Consider the following 27545-nt stretch of genomic DNA (forward strand, 5'->3'; position numbering starts at 1 on the left):
ACAGTTTTTTTTGTTTTGTTTTTTTGTATGGAGTTGAGCAAAAAATGTTTCACATAAATGTGGCTAAAAACTGATTACACTCAAACCACTCCCCTTTTATACTGAAGCCACGCCCATTTAGCAGACAAGGTGCGAATGACTAAAACACAGAAGAGTGGCACACAGGCCTTGATAAATTCCCTCAAAGTCTATTGGAAAGTCTTAGTGTGGGGGACTGGACGAGGCCGGGAGACGTCTTCTCTAGTCATGCCGGCCCCTCCCTACTCATCTCCATGGCTTTCTGTCTGGGGCTTTAGAGTTGGCAGTGTATGATGAGATGTGGTGTCCTTGTGCCAGTATTGGGGTCTCCCTGTGACACATGATCAGTGGGGGCTCCTGGGTGGTGGGACCTATGTATGTGTATGACGGTGACCCTGTGTGTGAGTGCATTGGGGTGGAGGATGACAGGATTTAGTCTTTAGGTTTTTTTATGGCCCTTGAGGCTGGTAATACACATGTAGATTGTACCCACAGACATCTCTGTTATTATTTGGGCTCCGTATATACATGTAGAAGTTTGGGAAACATCCACACCAAAGCAAATCCTTGCCCTTCCCATGCTGCGGGGTCAGATTCAAGCGCCTCAACTCTGCTTCTCCCTAAATGAGGGGGAAGAGCCCTTGTATAAGGAGCCACTCCCATATCCTGTGTATTGTGGGGTCCTTACAGAGGAACCCCTTATACAATGCCTATCTCCCATCCATATTCCCCTGCACACCCCGTTATTGTGGAGTAGGACAGTCTCATAGGATGGAGTGTAATGATGGGTGGCTGGTTCTGGCCGCCATTCCAGTAACTTTAATTCCCTGCACCCTCTCTTGCTCTAGAAGTTATCCTTATAGATTTGGCTCTGTTCAGGAACCAGGCAGCTCTGTATACACACAGCTATATGTCTCTACTTGTGCTTGGAATTGTGAGAAGCCTCAGAAACTGGAATATGAACGATAAGAAGAATCCATTTAAAATCAGGTATGAGGAGCAGAGTCAGGATGGAAGATGGGTGCCGACCTTCCTCCCCCAATCATGGTGAGTCGTGATTGGAGGTGTCGTGGGGCTGGTGGGTAGACGGAGCGTCGGCCTTTGTCTTGCAATTATTTCTGCAGAGATTATGTTTGTTCCTCTCTGCGTTCTCTTGGACTTTATGAGACGTTTATGACTTATGGGATGACCTCATCCACTGTGGCTGTGAGCAGCGCCCTCTGGTGGTGTCGGGGCCTGCATTCTGAGTGGTGCCGGGATCTTGCGATGCTCTGCAGGCATTTCATCAAAAATAAGGAGGAATGAGTTCACAAGGACGGTATAATGCAGCTTATTTCAAGTGAGGACCGTGCCATCCACACCAGGCACTACACACAAGATGGATTTCTATTACCTGCCCCTTCTATTACCTACCACCAGCTGCGGCCCTGTCACCACCTGCATTAACCCTTTGCCTGTCACAGGTTATGGGCTCAGTGTAGAGAACATGGGAAGTGGTACTGATCGGCTGTCACATGTCCTAGTGTATGAAACATGAGAAGGGGTACTGAGCATGTAAATCAGGGTACATATGCTAGGAAATAGAACGATGGAGTAGCTGTCACCTGTCCCAGCATACAGAACAAGAGAAGTGGTACTGAGCACATATCCCAGGATATATCCTAGGCACATATCCTAGGGTATGGAACAAGAGCGATGGTACGGATTGAATGTCAGGGTATGGAAGAAGCAAAGTGGTACTGAAAAGCTGGAACATGCCCAGCATGGACGACAGGAGAAGTAGTTTTGTGTTGTAACAGGGGGTGTACTCTGGTCAGTTTCTTCTTCCTGCACCACAAGTTCCAGGCTGCCTTACAGTAGGATGCCGGTCAGTTTAGTCCTTCATCTCTGGGCCGGGCCAGGCCTATCCCCCAGGCAGCTATTTTCCAATTAATTTCACAAAGCAGCCGTCCGCATCTCTCTGCTCCACTCTAATCCCGTGGCCCCGGGAGGGATCGCTTGTGATAAACTGATAAGATGCACGTGGAGGCCGGAGCCAAGAGCGCGGCAGGATTTCATCTGGTTAATGGGGTATTGTGCATCACATGCTTAACCACTTTGGCACTGGAGGTCTAGGGGAAAAAGGGCATAAGATGGGTATGTGTTAGACCCCCAATCGTTTCACACAGATAACCACATGGCAACCAGATTATGGAAAACTTTGAAGCCCTTGCCAGTCTATATTGTAATAACCAACTCTGTTGGGTAACCCACAAAGATGAACAAGGCACACCTGCACCCACCCAGGGGTACCCACTCCAAGCAGCCATTGGAACCTTTGTCTGATCTGGAGGCCAGCCGCACAGCACGTGGCCCTTATTGAGGAGAGAGCCAACACAAGGCCCATGTGTGATGTGCCGCAATCTGTCCACAGAACCACAGAACATGTTACATATAATAATAAAGGCTTCACCCTGTAAGTCATAAAACAGCCAGTCAGCCCCTATCTGATCCTGCATTAACCCCTCCATACTCATCTTCTCCTTTATTCCCTCTCCCATTTACATTTTCATCAAAACAGCCCCCAATTCTTCATTTATTTCCCCATTTTAATTTCTTGACGTTGACGTCATTTTCCAGAAGGACATGTTGCCTCCCTTTCACCCACTGTTCCCTTACAACTCTCCGACGTGGACGAGACGGCAGCATTGACAGGTTCACTTTATATGTGGCTCATTGGGAAGGATGCTTTTGGGGGATTCTTGGCTGTGATACCCCTCCCTTTTGCCCCTGATATCTGTCCTCCAGTCTCAGCTCTCATGCGTCATCATCATGAATCACTTCTCCCCACACTCATGGCTTTGTCCTCAGGGGGCGCTCTCTCTCGTTTACCTCTTTCATCATATTAAACCCTTTGCAATTACAAAACCCCTTGAATTGGGGATTTCTTGTAATCCTGTGCTCTAGAAATATCTGATTTATTACAATATTAACCCTTCCTCCGGCCAGTCATCGCTGGCCATCTGCTGCTTCACCAGATCATAAAGGGGCTCAGTAGTGCAGGAGTTAATCCCAATCGCTGCGCTCTCTCGTTGCACAAAGCAATTGAAAGATTAGAGATTTAGGAGCGTAACCCGGCGCGCTTGTAATAATCTCAGCGGAGTTTAGACAGAGAATGAGAGACCTCTGTAATCCTCTGACACTGGCTGACGCTCCCAGCGCTGCTCGGCATCGGAATGCTGTCTGCGTTTCTCTGAAGCTGCTCATAGACATTGCTGCCCAGGTTCCTGGCTTATGTCCGACCATTGTTATCCATCAGAAATACCTAAAGGAAAGTCCAGCATGGCCGACTCGTCTTGAGTCTATTGGACTTCAGGAATTGACAAAAGTTACCCAAACTGGGAAAATGATCCAAGGAGGATCAATAGGGGTGCAGAAGTTATATTCACCATACCAGAGAAAGGGAGCCAAAGTTGTACTTAAAACCTACAGTAGAACAAAACAAAACCTGTACTGTGGAGTAGACTTCTCTTTACTTCATTCCCCCTGTAACAGCATACTGCACTATTACAGTCGGATACCAAAATGTATGCTAAAGTACATCAGCCCTGCATATGTTGAAAGGGCTCTCTTTTGAGTTACCCTGGGTAAATGGGCTTGGGGATACCTTTGGCATATGGGAGCTATTACAGCGCATACATCCCTGGGGATGCCTGTGGGATGGGGTCACTGTGCACAGATGTTATTCTGGGGCTGGAGATGTCTGTGGGATGGGGTCACTGTGTGCGGATGTTATTCTGGGGCTGGAGATGTCTGTGGGATGGGGTTGCTGTGTGCGGATGTTATTCTGGGGCTGGAGATGTCTGTGGGATGGCGTCGCTGTGCGCAGATGTTATTCTGGGGCTGGAGATGTCTGTGGGATGGGGTCGCTGTGCGCAGATGTTATTCTGGGGCTGGAGAGGTCTGTGGGATGGGGTCGCTGTGCGCAGATGTTATTCTGGGGCTGGAGATGTCTGTGGGATGGCGTCGCTGTGCGCAGATGTTATTCTGGGGCTGGAGAGGTCTGTGGGATGGGGTCGCTGTGCGCAGATGTTATTCTGGGGCTGGAGATGTCTGTGGGATGGGGTTGCTGTGCGCAGATGTTGTTCTGGGGCTGGAGATGTCTGTGGGATGGGGTTGCTGTGCGCAGATGTTATTCTGGGGCTGGAAAGGTCTGTGGGATGGCGTCGCTGTGTGCAGATGTTATTTGGAGGCTGGAGATGTCTGCGGGATGGGGTCGCTGTGTGCAGATGTTATTTGGAGGCTGGAGATGTCTGTGGGATGGGGTCGCTGTGCGCGGGTGTTATTTGGAGGCTGGAGATGTCTGTGGGATGGGGTTGCTGTGTGCGGATGTTATTTGGAGGCTGGAGATGTCTGTGGGATGGGGTTGCTGTGTGCGGATGTTATTTGGAGGCTGGAGATGTCTGTGGGATGGCGTCGCTGTGTGCAGATGTTATTTGGAGGCTGGAGATGTCTGTGGGATGGGGTCGCTGTGCGCGGGTGTTATTTGGAGGCTGGAGATGTCTGCGGGATGGGGTCGCTGTGCGCAGATGTTATTTGGAGGCTGGAGATGTCTGTGGGATGGGTTCGCTGTGTGCAGATGTTATTTGGAGGCTGGAGATGTCTGCGGGATGGGGTCGCTGTGCGCGGGTGTTATTTGGAGGCTGGAGATGTCTGTGGGATGGGGTCGCTGTGCGCAGATGTTATTTGGAGGCTGGAGATGTCTGTGGGATGGGGTCGCTGTGCGCGGGTGTTATTTGGAGGCTGGAGATGTCTGTGGGATGGGGTCGCTGTGTGCAGATGTTATTTGGAGGCTGGAGATGTCTGTGGGATGGGGTCGCTGTGTGCAGATGTTATTTGGAGGCTGGAGATGTCTGTGGAAGGGGGTCGCTGTGTGTGGATGTTATTCGGGGGCTGGATATGTCTGTGGGATGGGGTCGCTGTGCGCAGATGTTATTTGGAGGCTGGAGATGTCTGTGGGATGGGGTCGCTGTGTGCGGATGTTATTTGGAGGCTGGAGATGTCTGTGGGATGGGGTCGCTGTGTGTGGATGTTATTTGGAGGCTGGAGATGTCTGTGGGATGGGGTCGCTGTGCGCGGGTGTTATTTGGAGGCTGGAGATGTCTGTGGGATGGGGTCGCTGTGTGCAGATGTTATTTGGAGGCTGGAGATGTCTGTGGGATGGGGTCGCTGTGTGCGGATGTTATTTGGAGGCTGGAGATGTCTGTGGGATGGGGTCGCTGTGCGCGGGTGTTATTTGGAGGCTGGAGATGTCTGCGGGATGGGGTTGCTCTGCGTGGGTGTTATTTGGAGGCTGGAGATGTCTATGGGATGGGGTCGCTGTGTGCAGATGTTATTTGGAGGCTGGAGATGTCTGTGGGATGGGGTCGCTGTGTGCAGATGTTATTTGGAGGCTGGAGATGTCTGTGGGATGGGGTCGCTGTGCGCAGATGTTATTTGGAGGCTGGAGATGTCTGTGGGAGGGGGTCGCTGTGTGTGGATGTTATTCGGGGGCTGGATATGTCTGTGGGATGGGGTCGCTGTGGGCAGATGTTATTTGGAGGCTGGAGATGTCTGTGGGATGGGGTCGCTGTGTGCGGATGTTATTTGGAGGCTGGAGATGTCTGTGGGATGGGGTCGCTGTGCGCGGGTGTTATTTGGAGGCTGGAGATGTCTGCGGGATGGGGTTGCTCTGCGTGGGTGTTATTTGGAGGCTGGAGATGTCTGTGGGATGGGGTCGCTGTGTGCAGATGTTATTTGGAGGCTGGAGATGTCTGTGGGATGGGGTCGCTGTGTGCAGATGTTATTTGGAGGCTGGAGATGTCTGTGGGATGGGGTCGCTGTGCGCAGATGTTATTTGGAGGCTGGAGATGTCTGTGGGAGGGGGTCGCTGTGTGTGGATGTTATTCGGGGGCTGGATATGTCTGTGGGATGGGGTCGCTGTGGGCAGATGTTATTTGGAGGCTGGAGATGTCTGTGGGATGGGGTCGCTGTGTGCAGATGTTATTCGGGGGCTGGAGATGTCTGTGGGATGGGGTCGCTGTGGGCAGATGTTATTTGGAGGCTGGAGATGTCTGTGGGATGGGGTCGCTGTGTGCAGATGTTATTTGGAGGCTGGAGATGTCTGTGGGATGGGGTCGCTGTGTGCAGATGTTATTTGGAGGCTGGAGATGTCTGTGTGATGAGGTTGCTCTGCGTGGGTGTTATTTGGAGGCTGGAGATGTCTGTGGGATGGGGTCGCTGTGTGCAGATGTTGTTTGGAGGCTGGAGATGTCTGTGGGATGGGGTCGCTGTGCGCGGGTGTTATTTGGAGGCTGGAGATGTCTGCGGGATGGGGTCGCTGTGCGCAGATGTTATTTGGAGGCTGGAGATGTCTGTGGGATGGGGTCGCTGTGTGCAGATGTTATTTGGAGGCTGGAGATGTCTGTGGGATGGGGTTGCTCTGCGTGGGTGTTATTTGGAGGCTGGAGATGTCTGTGGGATGGGGTTGCTCTGCGTGGGTGTTATTTGGAGGCTGGAGATGTCTGTGGGATGGGGTCGCTGTGTGCAGATGTTATTTGGAGGCTGGAGATGTCTGTGGGATGGGGTCGCTGTGCGCGGGTGTTATTTGGAGGCTGGAGATGTCTGTGGGATGGGGTCGCTGTGCGCAGATGTTATTTGGAGGCTGGAGATGTCTGTGGGAGGGAGTCGCTGTGTGTGGATGTTATTTGGAGGCTGGAGATGTCTGTGGGATGGGGTCGCTGTGCGCAGATGTTATTTGGAGGCTGGAGATGTCTGTGGGAGGGGGTCGCTGTGTGTGGATGTTATTCGGGGGCTGGATATGTCTGTGGGATGGGGTCGCTGTGCGCGGGTGTTATTTGGAGGCTGGAGATGTCTGTGGGATGGGGTCGCTGTGTGCAGATGTTATTTGGAGGCTGGAGATGTCTGTGGGATGGGGTCGCTGTGCGCGGGTGTTATTTGGAGGCTGGAGATGTCTGTGGGAGGGGGTCGCTGTGTGTGGATGTTATTCGGGGGCTGGATATGTCTGTGGGATGGGGTCGCTGTGCGCGGGTGTTATTTGGAGGCTGGAGATGTCTGTGGGATGGGGTCGCTGTGTGCAGATGTTATTTGGAGGCTGGAGATGTCTGTGGGATGGGGTCGCTGTGCGCGGGTGTTATTTGGAGGCTGGAGATGTCTGTGGGATGGGGTCGCTGTGCGCGGGTGTTATTTGGAGGCTGGAGATGTCTGTGGGAGGGGGTCGCTGTGTGCAGATGTTATTTGGAGGCTGGAGAGGTCTGTGGGATGGGGTCGCTGTGCGCAGATGTTGTTTGGAGGCTGGAGATGTCTGTGGGAGGGGGTCGCTGTGTGTGGATGTTATTCGGGGGCTGGATATGTCTGTGGGATGGGGTCGCTGTGCGCGGGTGTTATTTGGAGGCTGGAGATGTCTGTGGGATGGGGTGTGGACATTTGCATTGGGTTAGGGAAGGTTGCCCCCCTTTCTGTGTGATTACTTTCCCCCATTCTCCCCATCCCCTCTCTGTGACTCTCCCAGGGCTATAGCTAACATTTAATTGTCCTGGTTAGACTATCTGCCTGGTGTCTGGATCATATATAATGCAGCGCGTGTTGTGTACAGTCACTTCTATCTGCTGTCATCGTCTCTTGATGGCGTCAGATTCAGATTCTCTGGAAATTGTAAAAAGGAAGATTCTCAATTGATCATAAGGTGAGAGATCGTAGGGTGAAATGAGAGATTGTTTGGATGATAGAGAAGGCACCAGTGTCAGCACCCGCAGCATAAGCCACACACCCATACACTTCTACCCTACAAATATACATATACCCATATATACACCTATATTTTACATATACCCACAGTAATGCTCCCTAACAAACTCTGAGGCCTTCACAGAACGTGTGTGTTTGTACAGACAGGTGGAGCCTATTTACTGATCATGTGACTTGTGAAGGCGATTGGTGGCACCAGATCTATGTTAGGAGGGGGTGAATAAATATCGAATCAACACTTTTCACATTATAAATTGTAAATTATATTGTAATATTTCCCCCACTTCCAAATGATAATCTAGTCTGTGATCCATTATATAGAATTACAATGAAAAATAACTTCCCCAGGGGCCACTACAGGTACCGATGAGGGTCATGGCTTCAATGAACTGACATGGTTGGTCAATAGAGAAAGTTATGGAGTGTCAGACCCCACTGTCTGCTTTATATCCTTTATACAGAGTCTGTTTGACCTCTATAATAACCTTCACGGCTAATGTACAGGCAGCGTATGTGGTGCATTACCTAGATCAGACCCCTAGGGGCAGCACTGCACTTAATGCTTATATATAGGAATATTCCTCATAGTCCAGTGATGTTACTATATTACTACCTGTATACTACCTGTATATTGCTGTAAAGGTCACAGTTACAAATGCGCTGATAGAAGAAACCCTGGAACGGGGACTGACGTCTCCCACTCAGACTGGAACAGGGACTGACGTCTCCCACTCAGACTGGAACAGGGACTGACGTCTCCCACTCAGACTGGAACGGGGACTGACGTCTCCCACTCAGACTGGAACAGGGACTGACGTCTCCCACTCAGACTGGAACGGGGACTGATGTCTCCCACTCAGATCTCCACTGATCCTTAAAGAGGAAACATCTTGTCTATAAAGTTTTTACTAAAATTGTGTTAATAAAATGGATTCCACAGCTCAAGATTTAGCTCAGTGTCTGATAAGCAGCAGCTGAAGACTACTGTTTGGACCATGAGGCTGCCCTGCCAGTAAGGGCCTGGAGCCTACCATAAGGACTCTCCCAGGTGTCCTGTCCCTAAAGGCCGCCCCAGATGTCCTACATTATTACAGTCCCCATGTAATGTCAGTAGTTAGGCTCACATTAATTTCTGAATCTTTCCTTCTCCTCACAGAGGCTTCCATCCTGAGCTATGACGGCAGTATGTACATGAAGATAGTCATGCCAGTTGTCATGCACACGGAGGCTGAAGATGTCTCTTTGCGATTCAAGTCTCAGCGAGCCTACGGGCTCCTGGTGGCCACCACATCCAGGGACTCTGCGGACACTCTGCGGCTGGAGTTGGATGGAGGCAAAGTTAAACTCACTGTCAACTTAGGTATCGTATGAGTCCTTCCTCTCTGTGGGATCGGGAGTTCCATGTCAGTGTCTTTCTGTTTGCTCTTCTTTTGGCCGCAGTATAAATTTATCCATGATGTCACCACTGCATGGTCCGGTCCAACCACACTCCAGACATAGCTCAACGACCCGTGCGGTCTGAGGACTTTCATTACTTGTCATTGGCTTGTTACTTAATGTGGACACTGGCATTGTGCTGGGGTGGTGACACTCAGTGCGCTCTTCCGGACCCACTAGTAACATTGGAGTGGTGAGACCCCTGCTCTGTACCTCCCAGCACCCAATTATGCTAAACCCGGTGGCCATTTTCAAGTACCCTATATCAGGACTAGCTGGAAACTTCTGTATTCCCCGCTGTGTGTGTGTGCTGGGATGGAAGGAGATGGGTCTCTGTAGTTGCACCGCTCCCTGCAGACATTCTCCTGCCGCCCATTCTTCTCTCTGCCAATCTTTTGTCATCTCTCTACCTCACGAGTCTTGTTCTTCCACCCAAACCAGTCTCCTAGAGCCGTTGCTGTTGCTCATCCCTGGCGGTGGTGCAGCCTTAGTGTCATCCATGGAGACTGTGTTGGGTCTTCCTTGTCTCTCTTCATCCGGTGCTCTTTGTGTTTTGTGATGTTTGTGCTCTGTCTCTGTGTTTTTTTAAGTTTTTAAGCCTTGTTTCATCATCGGCCATGTTACCTCAAAAGATGGCACTCACTACCCTTCAAAGGCCTGAAGCCTGCGGCCCGTACAGCAAACAGCCTTGAGAACAGAGCGTGTTGAGCAGCATTTAGGGGTGTGCACAACCCCACACGGTTACCCCAATACTAGAATTTACCCCCTGGATACAAAATCCATTATTCATAATAAGACTACTTTTATGTATGGGAAGATCAGAACCCCCACTGTCCAATACCCCCGCCCCCCCCCCCCGAACCCTGTTCTCATTAATCATGGAGATAACACGGAGCGATAACATTGACCTTTCATTGGTGATGGAGATTTTCTCTTCACTCTTTATTCCCATCCATCCCATCTCTTCTGTGTCTCGGTCCTTCTCATCCTTCCTCCCTTCTTTTCATTTTTTATTTCTGATACGTTGGGGTTCTGATCTTCACCCCTCTTTGGTCTGGGTCCCCATCTTTGGCTCTGCCATTATTTATCATCTTCTGCCCCCCACTATTTGCTGATCCCACCGGTTCTCTGAGGGTGTTTGCTCCCACTTTTCTGTTGCGGTTGACGACACATAGCAAACCAAATCGCACGAAACAGCCATGAGCCAGATATCTGTTCCTCATTCAGTTTTCTCTATCGATTTCCAGCGGAGCTGGGTACTGGAGGTGCGTTGTCCCTTCTTTATGCGGTGAAGGATTTCCTGTATAATATTGTACACAGTATTGCTGTTCCATCATCTTCACTGCCGTAAAGAGAGATGAACGCACCTTCTATCGGAGGCCAAGCCCTGACAGGACAGGGTGGTGCCTGCTGTATATATGTAACTAGCACTTTATACAGAGGATGTTCAGCCTCTCATATATACAGGACCTAGAATCAGTCACGTGTGGCCACAACCCTTAATCTTCTATTGCCCCCCTATATCCCTGTAAAGATAGCTGAGGGTTCTGGAGCAATGTGTTTGTGCGGTTTGCTGTTTGTACGTGGCCATTTTATAGATAAAGTTTGTACAGATGACATGTCACATTGTAGCATAAGCCAGCTGGGACCTGCACCCATCTCAGACGCTCCCATGTAGAACGCCATCCATCACAGTCACACAATAGGCAGATTTGTCTCTCACACCTAGTACTATAAAATGGCCACTATTGTTGCGTGTGTCTGTCCCCGGAAGGGTGGACCTCACTGTTTTTGGATGACTGCAGCTGTAACCTTGAAGGATACGAATTCATCTTTCATTTATTTTTTCCCATCTAGACTGTATCAGGATAAACTGTAACTCCAGTAAGTTTATACCCTCAATCTCATTTTGTTCTATCTCATTCTCTTGTTGTATGATCCTCTGATTTGCATCTATGATCTTGTTGTTTTGGGACATGTGTGAGCTCTGGGTGTCTGGGGCCACAATCCCGCTATGTGCTGATGTGATAAGCCTGACACCTAGTGGTCACTCTACAAACTGCAGACATACTAAGATACCTCCTTATTAGCTGCAGACAGATGGTGGATAGAACCCATACACCCTGTACCCATCCTCATACAGCCTGTCATGTGCTACTACAGCTTTTGGCTTTCTCTCGGGTAGAATGCTGAATGTTGTAGTTCACCCACAGGCTTCTAGGCTTTTAATGTATAATTGTAAAATAAGAGAACAATTCTAGTTAAGGCACACTTGGATACATATACGTGTCTCAGGAATATAGTTGGGGTGCTGGCTGTTGGCTCCGGTATAGCCTTAAGCTGAAGGTAAGTGCCGTTCTGACAGGCTCAGTGGTGTTGACAGGTAAGTGTTCATCTGTGGCTGAACCAGATCTATTCATATTTGCATTATATGGATGGAAAAAGACAAATGCCCATCAAGTCCATTCATGATTCATTGTTTCCAAACTTTATTTACAATGGCGCTATTGACACCACCCCCTTATTCTGCAAACACTTAGCGGCATTAACACAGGACGTTATTTGTGACAAGTGAAGGGAAATCTCTCCTGTTGTTTCACCCTTGTGTGCTTCCCATCATTGCATGGTGTGTATTGTGCTCTCTCCACTTGTCACCTTGTAACCTGCTCTTCCATAGGTTTACAGACGGTTGGGCAGTGTTTGCCAACCAGGGTGCCTCCAGTTATTGCAAAACTACAACTCCCAGCATGCTGGGACAGCCAAATTCTGGGAATAGTAGTTTTGCAACATCTGGAGGCACCCTGGTTGGGAAACACTGGGGTAGGGTGTAAGGACAGACCTGAGATACATGGCATCTACATCAGGGTGAATGCACATTACTGCCAGGTCACAGGAGGCGCTGATAATACCATAAACCAGAAGGTTCTCAAGCTTTGTTGATGGTCAGGTCCTGGGCCAAGCTGGTTAGATCTGCCACATCAGTGTTTTCCATACACTGTGTCTTCAGCTGTTGCAAAACCACAACTCCCAGCAATTTTTTATTCTGTATAATGGGGGAGATGAGCGCAGGATAGAAGTGGTTGATCGGATACTGTGGTGATCGCTATCCACATCTTGTTCGCATCAGTTCTTAGACAGGAGGCCTTTGGGATTGTGAGATTGGGGAGATACACATCTGCCTGGTAGCAAGACGAGGTAATGCTGCACCGAGGGCGGAGGGAAGTCCTCACAAAGCAGTGAGAGATTAAAGAGCCGCACGTTCCGTATGTAAAAGTGTCAATGTGACACCAGGGAGGGATCGGTTACACAGAGCCTCCACCATGAATGGCGCTATCTGCAGAGCTATGCCGCTTTCATCCGCTCCTCAGATCCTATACTCGGGTTCACCGCTGCTGTGTATTGTAGAGTCTTAGATGCTAAGGGCTCGTTCACATTGGCACTAAGCATTTCTGTGGCTGTAACAGATCTGTCAAACAGCAGGAACATTGACTATAATGTGATCCCTGAGGTCACCTTTACATGACGAAAGAACACTGCAGGGTGCGCACAGGGCCTAACACGGTATACAGTGCTTGGTCTATGCACATGACCTGTGGACCAAACCATCAGCGGCATTGAGTGGGGAGGATCAGGCCCCCCCCCATGTACAATGTTTGCTCCACCGCCAAAAAGCCCCCAGAAATGGATGACAACAAAGTGCTGGAGAGTTCTGAAGTGTCAGCAATGAGTCCAGATCTAAATCCCATTGATCACCTGTGGAGAGATCTTATAATTACTGTTGGGAAAAGGCGCCGTCCAATAAGAGACCGGGAGCAGGGGAACAAGCAGGCAGGAACCACCTCTCTTTTCACTGTGACTGAGCCCCTTTGCACGGAGTCCTCTCCTCCCAGGGGTCACACAGCATTAAACATGGGGCAGGGATTTCAGGTCTCTAAATAGAGGTGCAGCAGCAGAGCACTATCCTTGGTTCTATGACAAACACATCTGACGTTCTGCAACTACATCTGCAACAAAGGCAACACACAGAGTAGTATAGACGGCATCTGTCACTTGATATAATCAATCTGCAACGCTACAGAAAGCTTCAATGTAGCCGGGGCCCAAGGCTGAGGGTAGAGGTTATTTCCTCATGTACTTTTTTAAGGCGCATGTATTATCCCCAAATTCTACTATTTGTCTGTATATGTGATGGTCTTGACCCCCTCATCATGCTGGCAGATAGAAAACAACTAGTCCGCTGCCACCTGGTGGCTCATTCCTGTACTGCAGCTGCATCCATTATAAAGGAAATATAGGTAGAGATACATGATGGGCCCAGGCCTGGTGCAAGGATTTTTGCCACCCTAGGCAAAAGCTAATTTTGCCGCCCATTGGCTCCACTCTTTGACACATCCACCTTACTACTGGGGACTCACACTGTAATTCACAAGTGAATTGAAAATGAACATAAATTCTAAAGGGAGGATGTACTCTTCTCTGTCCTGCTGGATCCACTTCTGTCATCCTAAACCATAGAGTCCAGCCTAAACCATAGACCACAGCCTAAACCATAGAGGAGTCCAGCCTAAACCATAGAGGAGTCCAGCCTAAACCATAGAGGAGTCCAGCCTAAACCATAGAGGAGTCCAGCCTAAACCATAGAGGAGTCCAGCCTAAACCATAGAGGAGTCCAGCCTAAACCATAGAGGAGTCCAGCCTAAACCATAGAGGAGTCCAGCCTAAACCATAGAGGAGTCCAGCCTAAACCATAGAGGAGTCCAGCCTAAACCATAGAGGAGTCCAGCCTAAACCATAGAGGAGTCCAGCCTAAACCATAGAGGAGTCCGGCCTAAACCATAGAGGAGTCCGGCCTAAACCATAGAGGAGTCCGGCCTAAACCATAGAGGAGTCCGGCCTAAACCATAGAGGAGTCCGGCCTAAACCATAGAGGAGTCCGGCCTAAACCATAGAGGAGTCCGGCCTAAACCATAGAGGAGTCCGGCCTAAACCATAGAGGAGTCCGGCCTAAACCATAGAGGAGTCCGGCCTAAACCATAGAGGAGTCCGGCCTAAACCATAGAGGAGTCCGGCCTAAACCATAGAGGAGTCCGGCCTAAACCATAGAGGAGTCCGGCCTAAACCATAGAGGAGTCCGGCCTAAACCATAGAGGAGTCCGGCCTAAACCATAGAGGAGTCCGGCCTAAACCATAGAGGAGTCCGGCCTAAACCATAGAGGAGTCCGGCCTAAACCATAGAGGAGTCCGGCCTAAACCATAGAGGAGTCCGGCCTAAACCATAGAGGAGTCCGGCCTAAACCATAGAGGAGTCCGGCCTAAACCATAGAGGAGTCCGGCCTAAACCATAGAGGAGTCCGGCCTAAACCATAGAGGAGTCCGGCCTAAACCATAGAGGAGTCCGGCCTAAACCATAGAGGAGTCCGGCCTAAACCATAGAGGAGTCCGGCCTAAACCATAGAGGAGTCCGGCCTAAACCATAGAGGAGTCCGGCCTAAACCATAGAGGAGTCCGGCCTAAACCATAGAGGAGTCCGGCCTAAACCATAGAGGAGTCCGGCCTAAACCATAGAGGAGTCCGGCCTAAACCATAGAGGAGTCCGGCCTAAACCATAGAGGAGTCCGGCCTAAACCATAGAGGAGTCCGGCCTAAACCATAGAGGAGTCCGGCCTAAACCATAGAGGAGTCCGGCCTAAACCATAGAGGAGTCCGGCCTAAACCATGGACCACGGCCTAAACCATGGACCACGGCCTAAACCATGGACCACGGCCTAAACCATGGACCACGGCCTAAACCATGGACCACGGCCTAAACCATGGACCACGGCCTAAACCATGGACCACGGCCTAAACCATGGACCACGGCCTAAACCATGGACCACGGCCTAAACCATGGACCACGGCCTAAACCATGGACCACGGCCTAAACCATGGACCACGGCCTAAACCATGGACCACGGCCTAAACCATGGACCACGGCCTAAACCATGGACCACGGCCTAAACCATGGACCACGGCCTAAACCATGGACCACGGCCTAAACCATGGACCACGGCCTAAACCATGGACCACGGCCTAAACCATGGACCACGGCCTAAACCATGGACCACGGCCTAAACCATGGACCACGGCCTAAACCATGGACCACGGCCTAAACCATGGACCACGGCCTAAACCATGGACCACGGCCTAAACCATGGACCACGGCCTAAACCATGGACCACGGCCTAAACCATGGACCACGGCCTAAACCATGGACCACGGCCTAAACCATGGACCACGGCCTAAACCATGGACCACGGCCTAAACCATGGACCACGGCCTAAACCATAGAGTCCAGTGTAAAAGAGAGGACATGACACCATTTTATACATCCTTTCCTCTACTCTCATTAGATTGGTAAACATAGAATGTGTCGGCAGACAAGAAACATTTGGCCATCTGGTCTGCCCAATACGTCGAGAGGTCCACATAAGATGGTCACTGGTCACACCAAAACTGGTGGATGTGGTCAACACCTCTAATATGTCTTGCCAGATAAGTTCTTCACAGTACTTCTCCAGTATTATGTATACTTCTATATACCCAGTACAGGGCTCACAGTACTTCTCCTGTATTATGTATACTTCTATATACCCAGTACAGGGCTCACAGTACTTCTCCAGTATTATGTATACTTCTATATACCCAGTACAGGGCTCACAGTACTTCTCCTGTATTATGTATACTTCTATATACCCAGTACAGGGCTCACAGTACTTCTCCAGTATTATGTGTACTTCTATATACCCAGGACAGGGCTCACAGTACTTCTCCAGTATTATGTATACTTCTATATACCCAGTACAGGGCTCACAGTACTTCTCCAGTATTATGTATACTTCTATATACCCAGTACGGGGCTCACAGTACTTCTCCAGTATTATGTATACTTCTATATACCCAGTACAGGGCTCACAGTACTTCTCCAGTATTATGTGTACTTCTATATACCCAGTACAGGGCTCACAGTACTTCTCCAGTATTATGTATACTTCTATATACCCAGTACAGGGCTCACAGTACTTCTCCAGTATTATGTATACTTCTATATACCCAGTACAGGGCTCACAGTACTTCTCCTGTATTATGTGTACTTCTATATACCCAGTACAGGGCTCACAGTACTTCTCCTGTATTATGTGTACTTCTATATACCCAGTACAGGGCTCACAGTACTTCTCCTGTATTATGTATACTTCTATATACCCAGTATAGGGCTCACAGTACTTCTCCAGTATTATGTATACTTCTATATACCCAGTACAGGGCTCACAGTACTTCTCCTGTATTATGTATACTTCTATATACCCAGTATAGGGCTCACAGTACTTCTCCAGTATTATGTATACTTCTATATACCCAGTACAGGGCTCACAGTACTTCTCCTGTATTATGTGTACTTCTATATACCCAGTACAGGGCTCACAGTACTTCTCCAGTATTATGTATACTTCTATATACCCAGGACAGGGCTCACAGTACTTCTCCAGTATTATGTATACTTCTATATACCCAGTACAGGGCTCACAGTACTTCTCCTGTATTATGTATACTTCTATATACCCAGTATAGGGCTCACAGTACTTCTCCAGTATTATGTATACTTCTATATACCCAGTACAGGGCTCACAGTACTTCTCCTGTATTATGTGTACTTCTATATACCCAGTATAGGGCTCACAGTACTTCTCCAGTATTATGTATACTTCTATATACCCAGTACAGGGCTCACAGTACTTCTCCAGTATTATGTGTACTTCTATATACCCAGTACAGGGCTCACAGTACTTCTCCAGTATTATGTATACTTCTATATACCCAGTACAGGGCTCACAGTACTTCTCCAGTATTATGTATACTTCTATATACCCAGGACAGTGCTCACAGTACTTCTCCAGTATTGTGTATACTTCTATATACCCAGTACAGGGCTCACAGTACTTCTCCTGTATTATGTGTACTTCTATATACCCAGTACAGGGCTCACAGTACTTCTCCAGTATTATGTGTACTTCTATATACCCAGTACAGGGCTCACAGTACTTCTCCAGTATTATGTGTACTTCTATATACCCAGGACAGGGCTCACAGTACTTCTCCAGTATTATGTATACTTCTATATACCCAGGACAGGGCTCACAGTACTTCTCCAGTATTATGTATACTTCTATATACCCAGTACAGGGCTCACAGTACTTCTCCAGTATTATGTGTACTTCTATATACCCAGTACAGGGCTCACAGTACTTCTCCTGTATTATGTGTACTTCTATATACCCAGGACAGGGCTCACAGTACTTCTCCAGTATTATGTGTACTTCTATATACCCAGGACAGGGCTCACAGTACTTCTCCTGTATTATGTATACTTCTATATACCCAGTACAGGGCTCACAGTACTTCTCCAGTATTATGTATACTTCTATATACCCAGTGCAGGGCTCACAGTACTTCTCCAGTATTATGTATACTTCTCTATACCCAGGACAGGGCTCACAGTACTTCTCCAGTATTGTGTATACTTCTATATACCCAGTACAGGGCTCACAGTACTTCTCCAGTATTATGTGTACTTCTATATACCCAGGACAGGGCTCACAGTACTTCTCCTGTATTATGTATACTTCTCTATACCCAGGACAGGGCTCACAGTACTTCTCCAGTATTATGTATACTTCTATATACCCAGTACAGGGCTCACAGTACTTCTCCAGTATTATGTGTACTTCTATATACCCAGGACAGGGCTCACAGTACTTCTCCAGTATTATGTATACTTCTATATACCCAGTACAGGGCTCACAGTACTTCTCCAGTATTATGTCTACTTCTATATACCCAGTACAGGGCTCACAGTACTTCTCCAGTATTATGTGTACTTCTATATACCCAGTACAGGGCTCACAGTACTTCTCCAGTATTATGTATACTTCTCTATACCCAAGACAGGGCTCACAGTACTTCTCCAGTATTATGTATACTTCTATATACCCAGTACAGGGCTCACAGTACTTCTCCAGTATTATGTGTACTTCTATATACCCAGTACAGGGCTCACAGTACTTCTCCAGTATTATGTATACTTCTATATACCCAGGACAGGGCTCACAGTACTTCTCCAGTATTATGTATACTTCTATATACCCAGGACAGTGCTCACAGTACTTCTCCAGTATTATGTATACTTCTATATACCCAGGACAGTGCTCAGAGTACTTCTCCAGTATTATGTATACTTCTATATACCCAGTACAGGGCTCACAGTACTTCTCCAGTATTATGTATACTTCTATATACCCAGGACAGTGCTCACAGTACTTCTCCAGTATTATGTATACTTCTATATACCCAGGACAGGGCTCACAGTACTTCTCCAGTATTATGTATACTTCTATATACCCAGGACAGGGCTCACAGTACTTCTCCTGCATTATGTGTACTTCTATATACCCAGGACAGGGCTCACAGTACTTCTCCAGTATTATGTATACTTCTATATACCCAAGACAGGGCTCACAGTACTTCTCCAGTATTATGTATACTTCTATATACCCAGGACAGGGCTCACAGTACTTCTCCTGCATTATGTGTATTGCCTGTCACTCAATATATACCATAATAATCCCCCATCCCTAATGAAAATTCAAATCACACCCTTTTCCCATTTTTCAATAAAATAAAAAAAATAAAAAACTTTGAGAACTGTCACACGACCTAAAAGTATTGGTAATTAGTATCCAATGATGGTCTCCTAACTTGTACATATGAAGGTGTCGGCCACACACATCAGCATAGGAGTAAAGACCTCAGGCAGTCTGAATATATAGGCTGGTGCTGGCACGAAATAAAAAAATCTATGATACAACAGCCCAGTAATGTATGATTTCTCATCCCTAGCTACACACCATAACAAATAGAAGAGATTGATCCAGTAATAGTGAGTTATATCATACATGCTCTCTAGGTCAATCCAAATCCTGTGATGTTGCAGAATCTTTTAACACCTTTTTATTGGACTCACAGTATTTTGTCAAGAGTCCTGATTGTGATTCTGCAACATTCTTTGATTTTGCATCCGCATCACTGGACTAATACGGTTACTCCAAACTACTGCACTAGGTCAAACAACGGAGATAAGGGCCATACGGTGCCCACATAATGCCAAACAGATTTCATTGTCTGGATGGGGCAATGACCTGTCAGCACAGGGAGTATGAGGGAGCGATCAATTGATCTGCTATCAGATTAGACCAAGCTGGGGCTTCTGTAGGAGCTTCTATAGGCTCCACATAAAGGGTTAAATGGCTTGTCTATGTGACTTATTTTAGAATGTGTGGGGAAGGGGCTTGATTGTGGCTCTTACTGGCAGGCTTGAGCCATCTATGTATTATATGGACAGCCAGGATCATTAATGGCTAACCTCTGAACCTCCATTTCTTGTAGGGGCTGCTGTATGCAGCCAATGTAAATTTCCCCTAATAAAATCAGTTTGCTATGGACCTTAAAAGCCAGACCCAGGGGCTTTCTGTAAGTCCATAGCTGTTTGGGGCGCTTATTGATGGGACTCCAGCTGCAGGAAACTGTAGGGACCAAAGCAATCTCAGGACCTGGACGTTATATTTAATGACCTCCTAGACATGGAAAAGGAATTTGGAGATTAAATTGGACAAAAATCTCTCATAATTTGACATTTGTTTTATTGTCAGATATTCAGGGTGTGGGTGCAGTGATGAAATATTGATGTATGGTGTAGTAGTAGAGTTACAGTATGGGAGGTGATGTTTGTCTCTGGTGACTTGTTAGAGCAATAAAGTACAATGTCGGAGCGCTGGTAACATGTTAGGGCAGTAATGTACAGTGTCGAAGTGCTGGTTACTTGTTAGCTCAGTAATGTACAGTGTCGGAGCGCTGGTAACATGTTAAAGCAGTAATGTACAGTATCGGAGCGCTGATGACTTGTTAGCTCAGTAATGTACAGTGTTGGAGCGCTGGTAACATGTTAGGGCAGTAATGTACAGTGTCGGAGCGCTGGTAACATGTTAGGGCAGTAATGTACAGTGTCGGAGCGCTGGTAACATTTTAGGGCAGTAATGTACAGTGTCGGAGCGCTGGTAACATTTTAGGGCAGTAATGTACAGTGTCGGAGCGCTGGTGACTTGTTAGCTCAGTAATGTACAGTGTCGGAGCGCTGGTGACTTGTTAGGGCAGTAATGTACAATGTTGGCGTGCTGGTGACTTGTTAGGGTAGAAATGTACAGTGTTGGCGTGCTGGTGACTTGTTAGCTCAGTAATGTACAGTGTTGGCATGCTGGTGACTTATTAGGGCACTAACGTACAGTGTCGGAGCGCTGGTGACTTGTTAGCTCAGTAATGTACAGTGTCGGAGCGCTGGTGACTTGTTAGCTCAGTAATGTACAGTGTCGGAGCGCTCGTGACTTGTTAGGGCAGTAATGTACAGTGTCGGAGCGCTGGTGACTTGTTAGCTCAGTAATGTACAGTGTCGGAGCGCTGGTGACTTGTTAGGGCAGTAATGTACAGTGTCGGAGCGCTGGTGACTTGTTAGCTCAGTAATGTACAGTGTCGGAGTGCTGGTAACATGTTAAAGCAGTAATGTACAGTGTCGGAGCGCTGGTAACATGTTAGGGCAGTAATGTACAGTGTCGGAGCGCTGGTGACTTGTTAGCTCAGTAATGTACAGTGTCGGAGCGCTGGTAACATATTAGAGCAGTAATGTACAGTGTCGGAGTGCTGGTAACATGTTAGGGCAGTAATGTACAGTGTCGGAGCGCTGGTAACATGTTAGCTCAGTAATGTACAGTGTCGTAGCGCTGGTGACTTGTTAGCTCAGTAATGTACAGTGTTGGCGTGCTGGTAACATGTTAGGGCAGTAATGTACAGTGTTGGCTTGTAGGGGACTTATTAGGATAGTAATGTACAGTTTCAGAGCGCTGGTGACTTGTTAGCTCAGTATTGTACAGTGTCGGAGTGCTGGTGACTTGTTAGCTCAGTAATGTACAGTGCTGGTGACTTGTTAGGGCAGTAATGTACAGTGTTGGCATGCTGGTGACTTATTAGGGTAGTAATGTACAGTGTCGGAGCGCTGTTGACTTGTTAGCTCAGTAATGTACAGTGTTGGCGTGCTGGTGACTTGTTAGGGCAGTAATGTACAATGTTGGCGTGCTGGTGACTTATTAGGGTAGAAATGTACAGTGTCCGAGCGCTGGTGACTTGTTAGCTCAGTAATGTACAGTGTTGGCGTGCTGGTGATTTGTTAGCTCAGTAATTTACAGTGTTGGCGTGCTGGTGACTTGTTAGCTCAGTAATGTACAGTGTTGGCGTGCTGGTGACTTATTAGGGCATTAATGTACAGTGTTGGCGTGCTGGTGACTTATTAGGGCAGTAACGTACAGTGTTGGCGTGCTGGTGACTTATTAGGGCAGTAATGTACAGTGTCGGAGCGCTGGTGACTTGTTAGCTCAGTAATGTTACGTGTCGGAGCGCTGGTGACTTATTAGGGCAGTAATGTACAGTGTCTGAGCGCTGGTAACATGTTAGGGCAGTAATGTACAGTGTCGAAGCGCTGGTGACTTGTTAGCTCAGTAATGTACAGTGTCGGAGCGCTGGTGACTTGTTAGCTCAGTAATGTACAGTGTCGGAGCGCTGGTGACTTATTAGGGCAGTAATGTACAGTGTCGGAGCGCTGGTAACATGTTAAAGCAGTAATGTACAGTGTCGGAGCGCTGGTGACTTGTTAGCTCAGTAATGTACAGTGTCGGAGCGCTGGTAACATGTTAGGGCAGTAATGTACAGTGTTGGCGTGCTGGTGACTTGTTAGCTCAGTAATGTACAGTGTCGGAGCGCTGGTGACTTATTAGGGCAGTAATGTACAGTGTCGGAGCGCTGGTAACATGTTAAAGCAGTAATGTACAGTGTCGGAGCGCTGGTGACTTGTTAGCTCAGTAATGTACAGTGACGGAGCGCTGGTAACATGTTAGGGCAGTAATGTACAGTGTTGGCGTGCTGGTGACTTGTTAGCTCAGTAATGTACAGTGTCGGAGTGCTGGTAACATTTTAGGGCAGTAATGTACAGTGTTGGCGTGCTGGTGACTTGTTAGCTCAGTAATGTACAGTGTCGGAGTGCTGGTAACATTTTAGGGCAGTAATGTACAGTGTTGGCGTGCTGGTGACTTGTTAGCTCAGTAATGTACAGTGTCGGAGTGCTGATGACTTGTTAGGGCAGTAATGTACAGTGAATTCAGGTAGAAAACAGACATGGTGCACATCTACAATCTTGTATAATGATCTAATTGCTTCTCAGCATAATTTCAAAAACTAACAGGTTGTTAGTATATACGTGTTGATCAAAAAGTACAAATCCCCTCTTTTTTTTTTTTATTATTTTTTATTTTTGAACATGTTGTCTGCACTCTTCCCCACCCCCTCAGCCTAACCCTTTATAAGTAGTAGTTAGCTACACATGGGCCTTTTCTTTCCTGGCAGCCTCCCAGTTTGACTGGGAGAGCATGGTTCGTGTGCTGTAACATCCTGTTCACACTGGTGTGGTGCTGTGCGGTGTCCGTTGCTGCTGTGGCGCCGTGTCTGCGGGGAGGTGCGACCCGTGGACTGGTTTGAGTGGCATTGGGGCAGCTCTGCCAGTGGGTCGTTCCCCCTGTGGGCACTGGTGTCGCGGCGGTGGTGGTCGCCGCCGAGTGCTACGCCATTTTATGCTAGGGACGTTAGGGACCCACTCTAAATGACGTGGCGAGTGGGCATTGTACTTTTTGATCAAAACGTATATACTAACAACCTATTAGTTTTTGAAATTATGCTGAGAAGCAATTAGATCATTGTGCAAGATTGTAGATGTGCACCATGTCTGTTTTCTACAGTAATGTACAGTGTTGGCATGCTGGTGACTTCTTAGGGTAGTAACGTACAGTGTTGGCGTGCTGGTGACTTATTAGGGTAGTAATGTACAGTGTCGGCGTGCTGGTGACATATTAGGGTAGTAATGTACAGTGTTGGCGTGCTGGTGACTTATTAGGGCAGTAATGTACAGTGTTGGCGTGCTGGTGACTTGTTAGGGCAGTAATGTACAGTGTTAGCACGCTGGTGACTTATTAGGGCAGTAATGTACAGTGTTAGCATGCTGGTGACTTATTAGGGTAGTAATGTACAGTGTTAGCACGCTGGTGACTTATTAGGGTAGTAATGTACAGTGTTAGCACGCTGGTGACTTATTAGGGTAGTAATGTACAGTGTTGGCATGCTGATGACTTATTAGGGTAGTAATGTACAGTGTCGGAGCGCCGGTGACTTGTTAGCTCAGTAATGTACTGTGTTGGCGTGATGGTGACTTATTAGGGCAGTAATGTACAAAGTTGGCGTGCTGGTGACTTGTTAGGGTAGTAATGTACAGTGTGTCGGAGTGCTGGTGAATTGTTAGGGCAGTAATGTACAGTTTTGGAGCGCTGATGACATGTTAGGGCAATAATGTACAGTGTTGGCATCCTGGTGACTTATTAGGGCAGTAATGTACAGTGTTGGCATGCTGGTGACTTATTAGGGTAGTAATGTACAGTGTTGGCATGCTGGTGACTTATTAGGATAGTAATGTACAGTGTTGGCATGCTGGTGACTTATTAGGGCAGTAATGTACAGTGTTGGCATGCTGGTGATTTATTAGTGCAGTAATGTACAGTGTTGGAGAGCTGGTGACTTATTAGGATAGTAATGTACAGTGTTGGCATGCTGGTGACTTATTAGGGCAGTAATGTACAGTGTGTCGGAGTGCTGGTGACTTGTTACATAGTTAGTATGGTTGAAAAAAGACATACGTCCATGCAGTTCAACCAGAGAATTCAAGGGAAGGGGTTGTGGTTGGATAAAAGGGAAGGGATGAGATTTTATATTTCTGCATAAGCATTAATGTTGTTCCAGGAAATTATCTAACCCTGGTCAGGGCCGACGTTGGGCGGGGCAAACCGGGCAATTGCCTAGGGCCCCCATTCCCCCAGGGGGCCCCCTGCCGGCTGCTCAGTAGTGGATCAGTAGCCCGCTGCAGCCCGGCCACTGCAACTTTAAAACAGTGACCAGCGCAGGGGCGTATCGAATTAAATGCTCCCTGGGTCCATTTAACCCAGGGAACATCCGTTACCGGTCACGCACCGCTGGCTATTTGCAGAGCCTGTTTGAACTGCGTGCGCATGTTCAAAGACGGCCGTGATCGGGTGCACCGGGCCGCAGTCCGGCCCCTGGTCCCCCGCGCAAGGCCCCCTTTTCAGATCGCGCTAAAGGGGCCTCGCAGCTAGCCGCTCCTCCGGCCCAGGCATTTACAAAAGTGAGCCGGGGCAGGGTCACTGCAACTTTTTAGGTGTAGAGGATGTCCGTGCGCAGGCACGCCTCTGACGTCACGCGACGCGTCCCTGCCCCGGCTTCTCCGCTCTCACCAGGAGGAAGAACGTGGAGCTCTGTGTGCTGCAGCCTGCCTCCAGCATAAGGTGAGAGGGCAGAGAGGTGGTGTCTGGGGGGAGGGAGGAGAAGAGGCACAAAAGGTAAAAGAAGAAGGAATGATGGGGAAGAGGGCAGAAGGGGCACAAAAGTTTAAATGAAGGATGACTCGGGGAGGGAGGGGAAGGTTGCAGAGGAGTCTGGGGGAGGGGAAGAAGGGTGCAGAGGGGTCTGGGGGAGGCTAAGAAGGGTGCAGAGGGCTCTGGGGGAGATAAGGAAGAGTGCAGAGGGCTCTGGGGGAGGCTAAGAAGGGTGCAGAGGGCTCTGGGGGAGATAAGGAAGGGTGCAGAAGGGTCTGGGGGAGATGAAGGGTGCAGAGGGGTCTGGGGGAGATGAAGAAGGGTGCAGAGGGCTCTGGGGAGATAAGGAAGGGTGCAGAGGGGTCTGGGGGAGGCTAAGAAGGGTGCAGAGGGCTCTAGGGGAGATAAGGAAGGGTGCAGAGGGGTCTGGGGGAGGCTAAGAAGGGTGCAGAGGGGTCTGGGGGAGATGAAGAAGGGTGCAGAGGGGTCTGGGGGAGATGAAGAAGGGTGCAGAGGGGTCTGGGGGAGATGAAGAAGGGTGCAGAGGGGTCTGGGGGAGATGAAGAAGGGTGCAGAGGGGTCTGGGGGAGATGAAGAAGGGTGCAGAGGGGTCTGGGGGAGATGAAGAAGGGTGCAGAGGGGTCTGGGGGAGATGAAGAAGGGTGCAGAGGAGTCTGGGGGAAATTAAGAAGGGGGCAGAGGGGTCTGGGGGAGATGAAGAAGGGGGCAGAGGGGTCTGGGGGAGATGAAGAAGGGGGCAGAGGGGTCTGGGGGAGATGAAGAAGGGGGCAGAGGGGTCTGGGGGAGATGAAGAAGGGTGCAGAGGGGTCTGGGGGAGATGAAGAAGGGTGCTCGGGAGGCTTGGGTAATGTGGGGGGCTTGTGGGCTGTGTGAATAATATGACAAGTGTCGCCTCCTGCGGCTCCTCTGCGCGGCGTCAGGGACATCACTTATAATTTCCTGCAGTGCTGGCTGCTTAAGTTTAGCAGTCTGGCCGTGGCTGCAGGAAATAATTATCCACACAGCCCACAAGACCCCCCGCATTACCTAAGCCTGCCGAGCGTGGCCAAGTAAGGAAATATGAAAAATCAGGGGGAGAGGGGGGACCTAATGTGGGGGAACTATTCTGCCAACCAAATGTGGCGGAGCTACAACCTAATGTGGGGGACTACACTGCCAACCTAATGTAGGGGAGCTATACTGCACCTAATGTGGGGGAGCTATACTGCACCTAATGTGGGGGAGCTATACTGCACCTAATGTGGGGGGACTATACTGCCAACCTAATGTGGGGGGACTATACTGCCAACCTAATGTGGGGGAGCTATACTGCCAACCTAATGTGGGGGAGCTATTCTGCACCTAATGTGGGGGAGTTATATTGCACCTAATGTGGGGGACTATACTGCCAACCTAATGTGGGGGAGCTATACTGCCAACCTAATGTGGGGGAGCTATACTGCCAACCTAATGTGGGGGAGCTATACTGCCAACCTAATGTGGGGGAGCTATACTGCACCTAATGTGGGGGGACTATACTGCCAACCTAATGTGGGGGAGCTATACTGCCAACCTAATGTGGGGGGGCTATACTGCCAACCTAATGTGAGGGAGCTATACTGCACCTAATGTGGGGGAGCTATACTGCCAACTTAATGTGGGGGAGCTATACTGCCAACCTAATGTGGGGGGAACTATACTGCCAACCTAATGTGGGGGGAACTATACTGCACATAATGTGGGGGGAACTATACTGCACCTAATGTGGGGGAACTATACTGCACCTAATGTGGGGGAACTATACTGCACCTAATGCGGGGGAACTATACTGCACCTAATGTGGGGGAACTATACTCTTTACCTAATGTGGGGGGAACTATACGGCCAACCTAATGTGGGGGAACTATACTGCACCTAATGTGGGGGAGCTATACTGCCAACCTAATGTGGGGGGAACTATACTGCACATAATGTGGGGGGAACTTTATTGCACCTAATGTGGGGGAACTATACTGCACCTAATGTGGGGGAACTATACTGCACCTAATGTGGAGAACTGTACTGCACCTATTGTGGGGAACTATACTGCACCTAATGTGGGGAACTATACTGCACCTAATGTGGGGGGAACTATACTGCACCTAATGTGGGGGAACTATACTGCACCTAATGTGGGGGAACTATACTGCACCTATTGTCGGGAACTGTACTGCACCTATTGTCGGGAACTATACTGCACCTAATGTGGGGGAACTATACTCTTTACCTAATGTGGGGGGGAACTATACTGCCAACCTAATGTGGGGGAACTATACTGCACCTAATGTGGGGGAACTATACAAAAAATTTAAATTGTACTATTCTGATCCCTATAACTATGTTATCTTTCTGTATATGGGGATGTGAGGGTAATTTTTTGCGCTGTGATTTGTAGTTTTTATTGGTACCTTTTTTGTTTTCATGGGAATTTTCAATAGCTTTTTAGATATTTTTATGGTATTTGATGTGACCAAAAATGTGCAAATCTGGTTAGTTCACTATTACGACTTTTGGGGCCCCTCTTTTGATTTTGCCTAGGGCCACGCTAAGCCTAAAACCGGCCCTGACCCTGGTTTAAATCTATCAACTGTTCCTGCTGTGACCAGTTCCTGAGGTAGTGAACAACAACTTTAGGGGAAACCCCCAAAGGGGTACCCTTAACTAGAAACCCCCCAAAACTAAATGATAAAATATAACTTT

At 48.5% G+C, this 27545-nt stretch overlaps 1 protein-coding gene across 4 annotated transcripts in view; it reads left to right on the forward strand.

The window, feature by feature from the left end:
- Window positions 1–27545, forward strand: part of NRXN3 (neurexin 3) — a 504944-nt gene that overhangs the window by 174075 nt on the left and 303324 nt on the right. For all 4 annotated transcript variants that reach the window (XM_056546700.1, XM_056546697.1, XM_056546699.1 and 1 more), the window contains exons 11-12: window positions 8960–9163; window positions 11098–11124. In XM_056546700.1, coding sequence (XP_056402675.1) covers window positions 8960–9163; window positions 11098–11124 — 231 coding nt within the window. The remainder of the gene's footprint in view (window positions 1–8959; window positions 9164–11097; window positions 11125–27545) is intronic.

The sequence above is a fragment of the Hyla sarda genome, chromosome 11, assembly GCF_029499605.1.
Source record: "Hyla sarda isolate aHylSar1 chromosome 11, aHylSar1.hap1, whole genome shotgun sequence".
NCBI classification, from domain to species: domain Eukaryota; kingdom Metazoa; phylum Chordata; class Amphibia; order Anura; family Hylidae; genus Hyla; species Hyla sarda.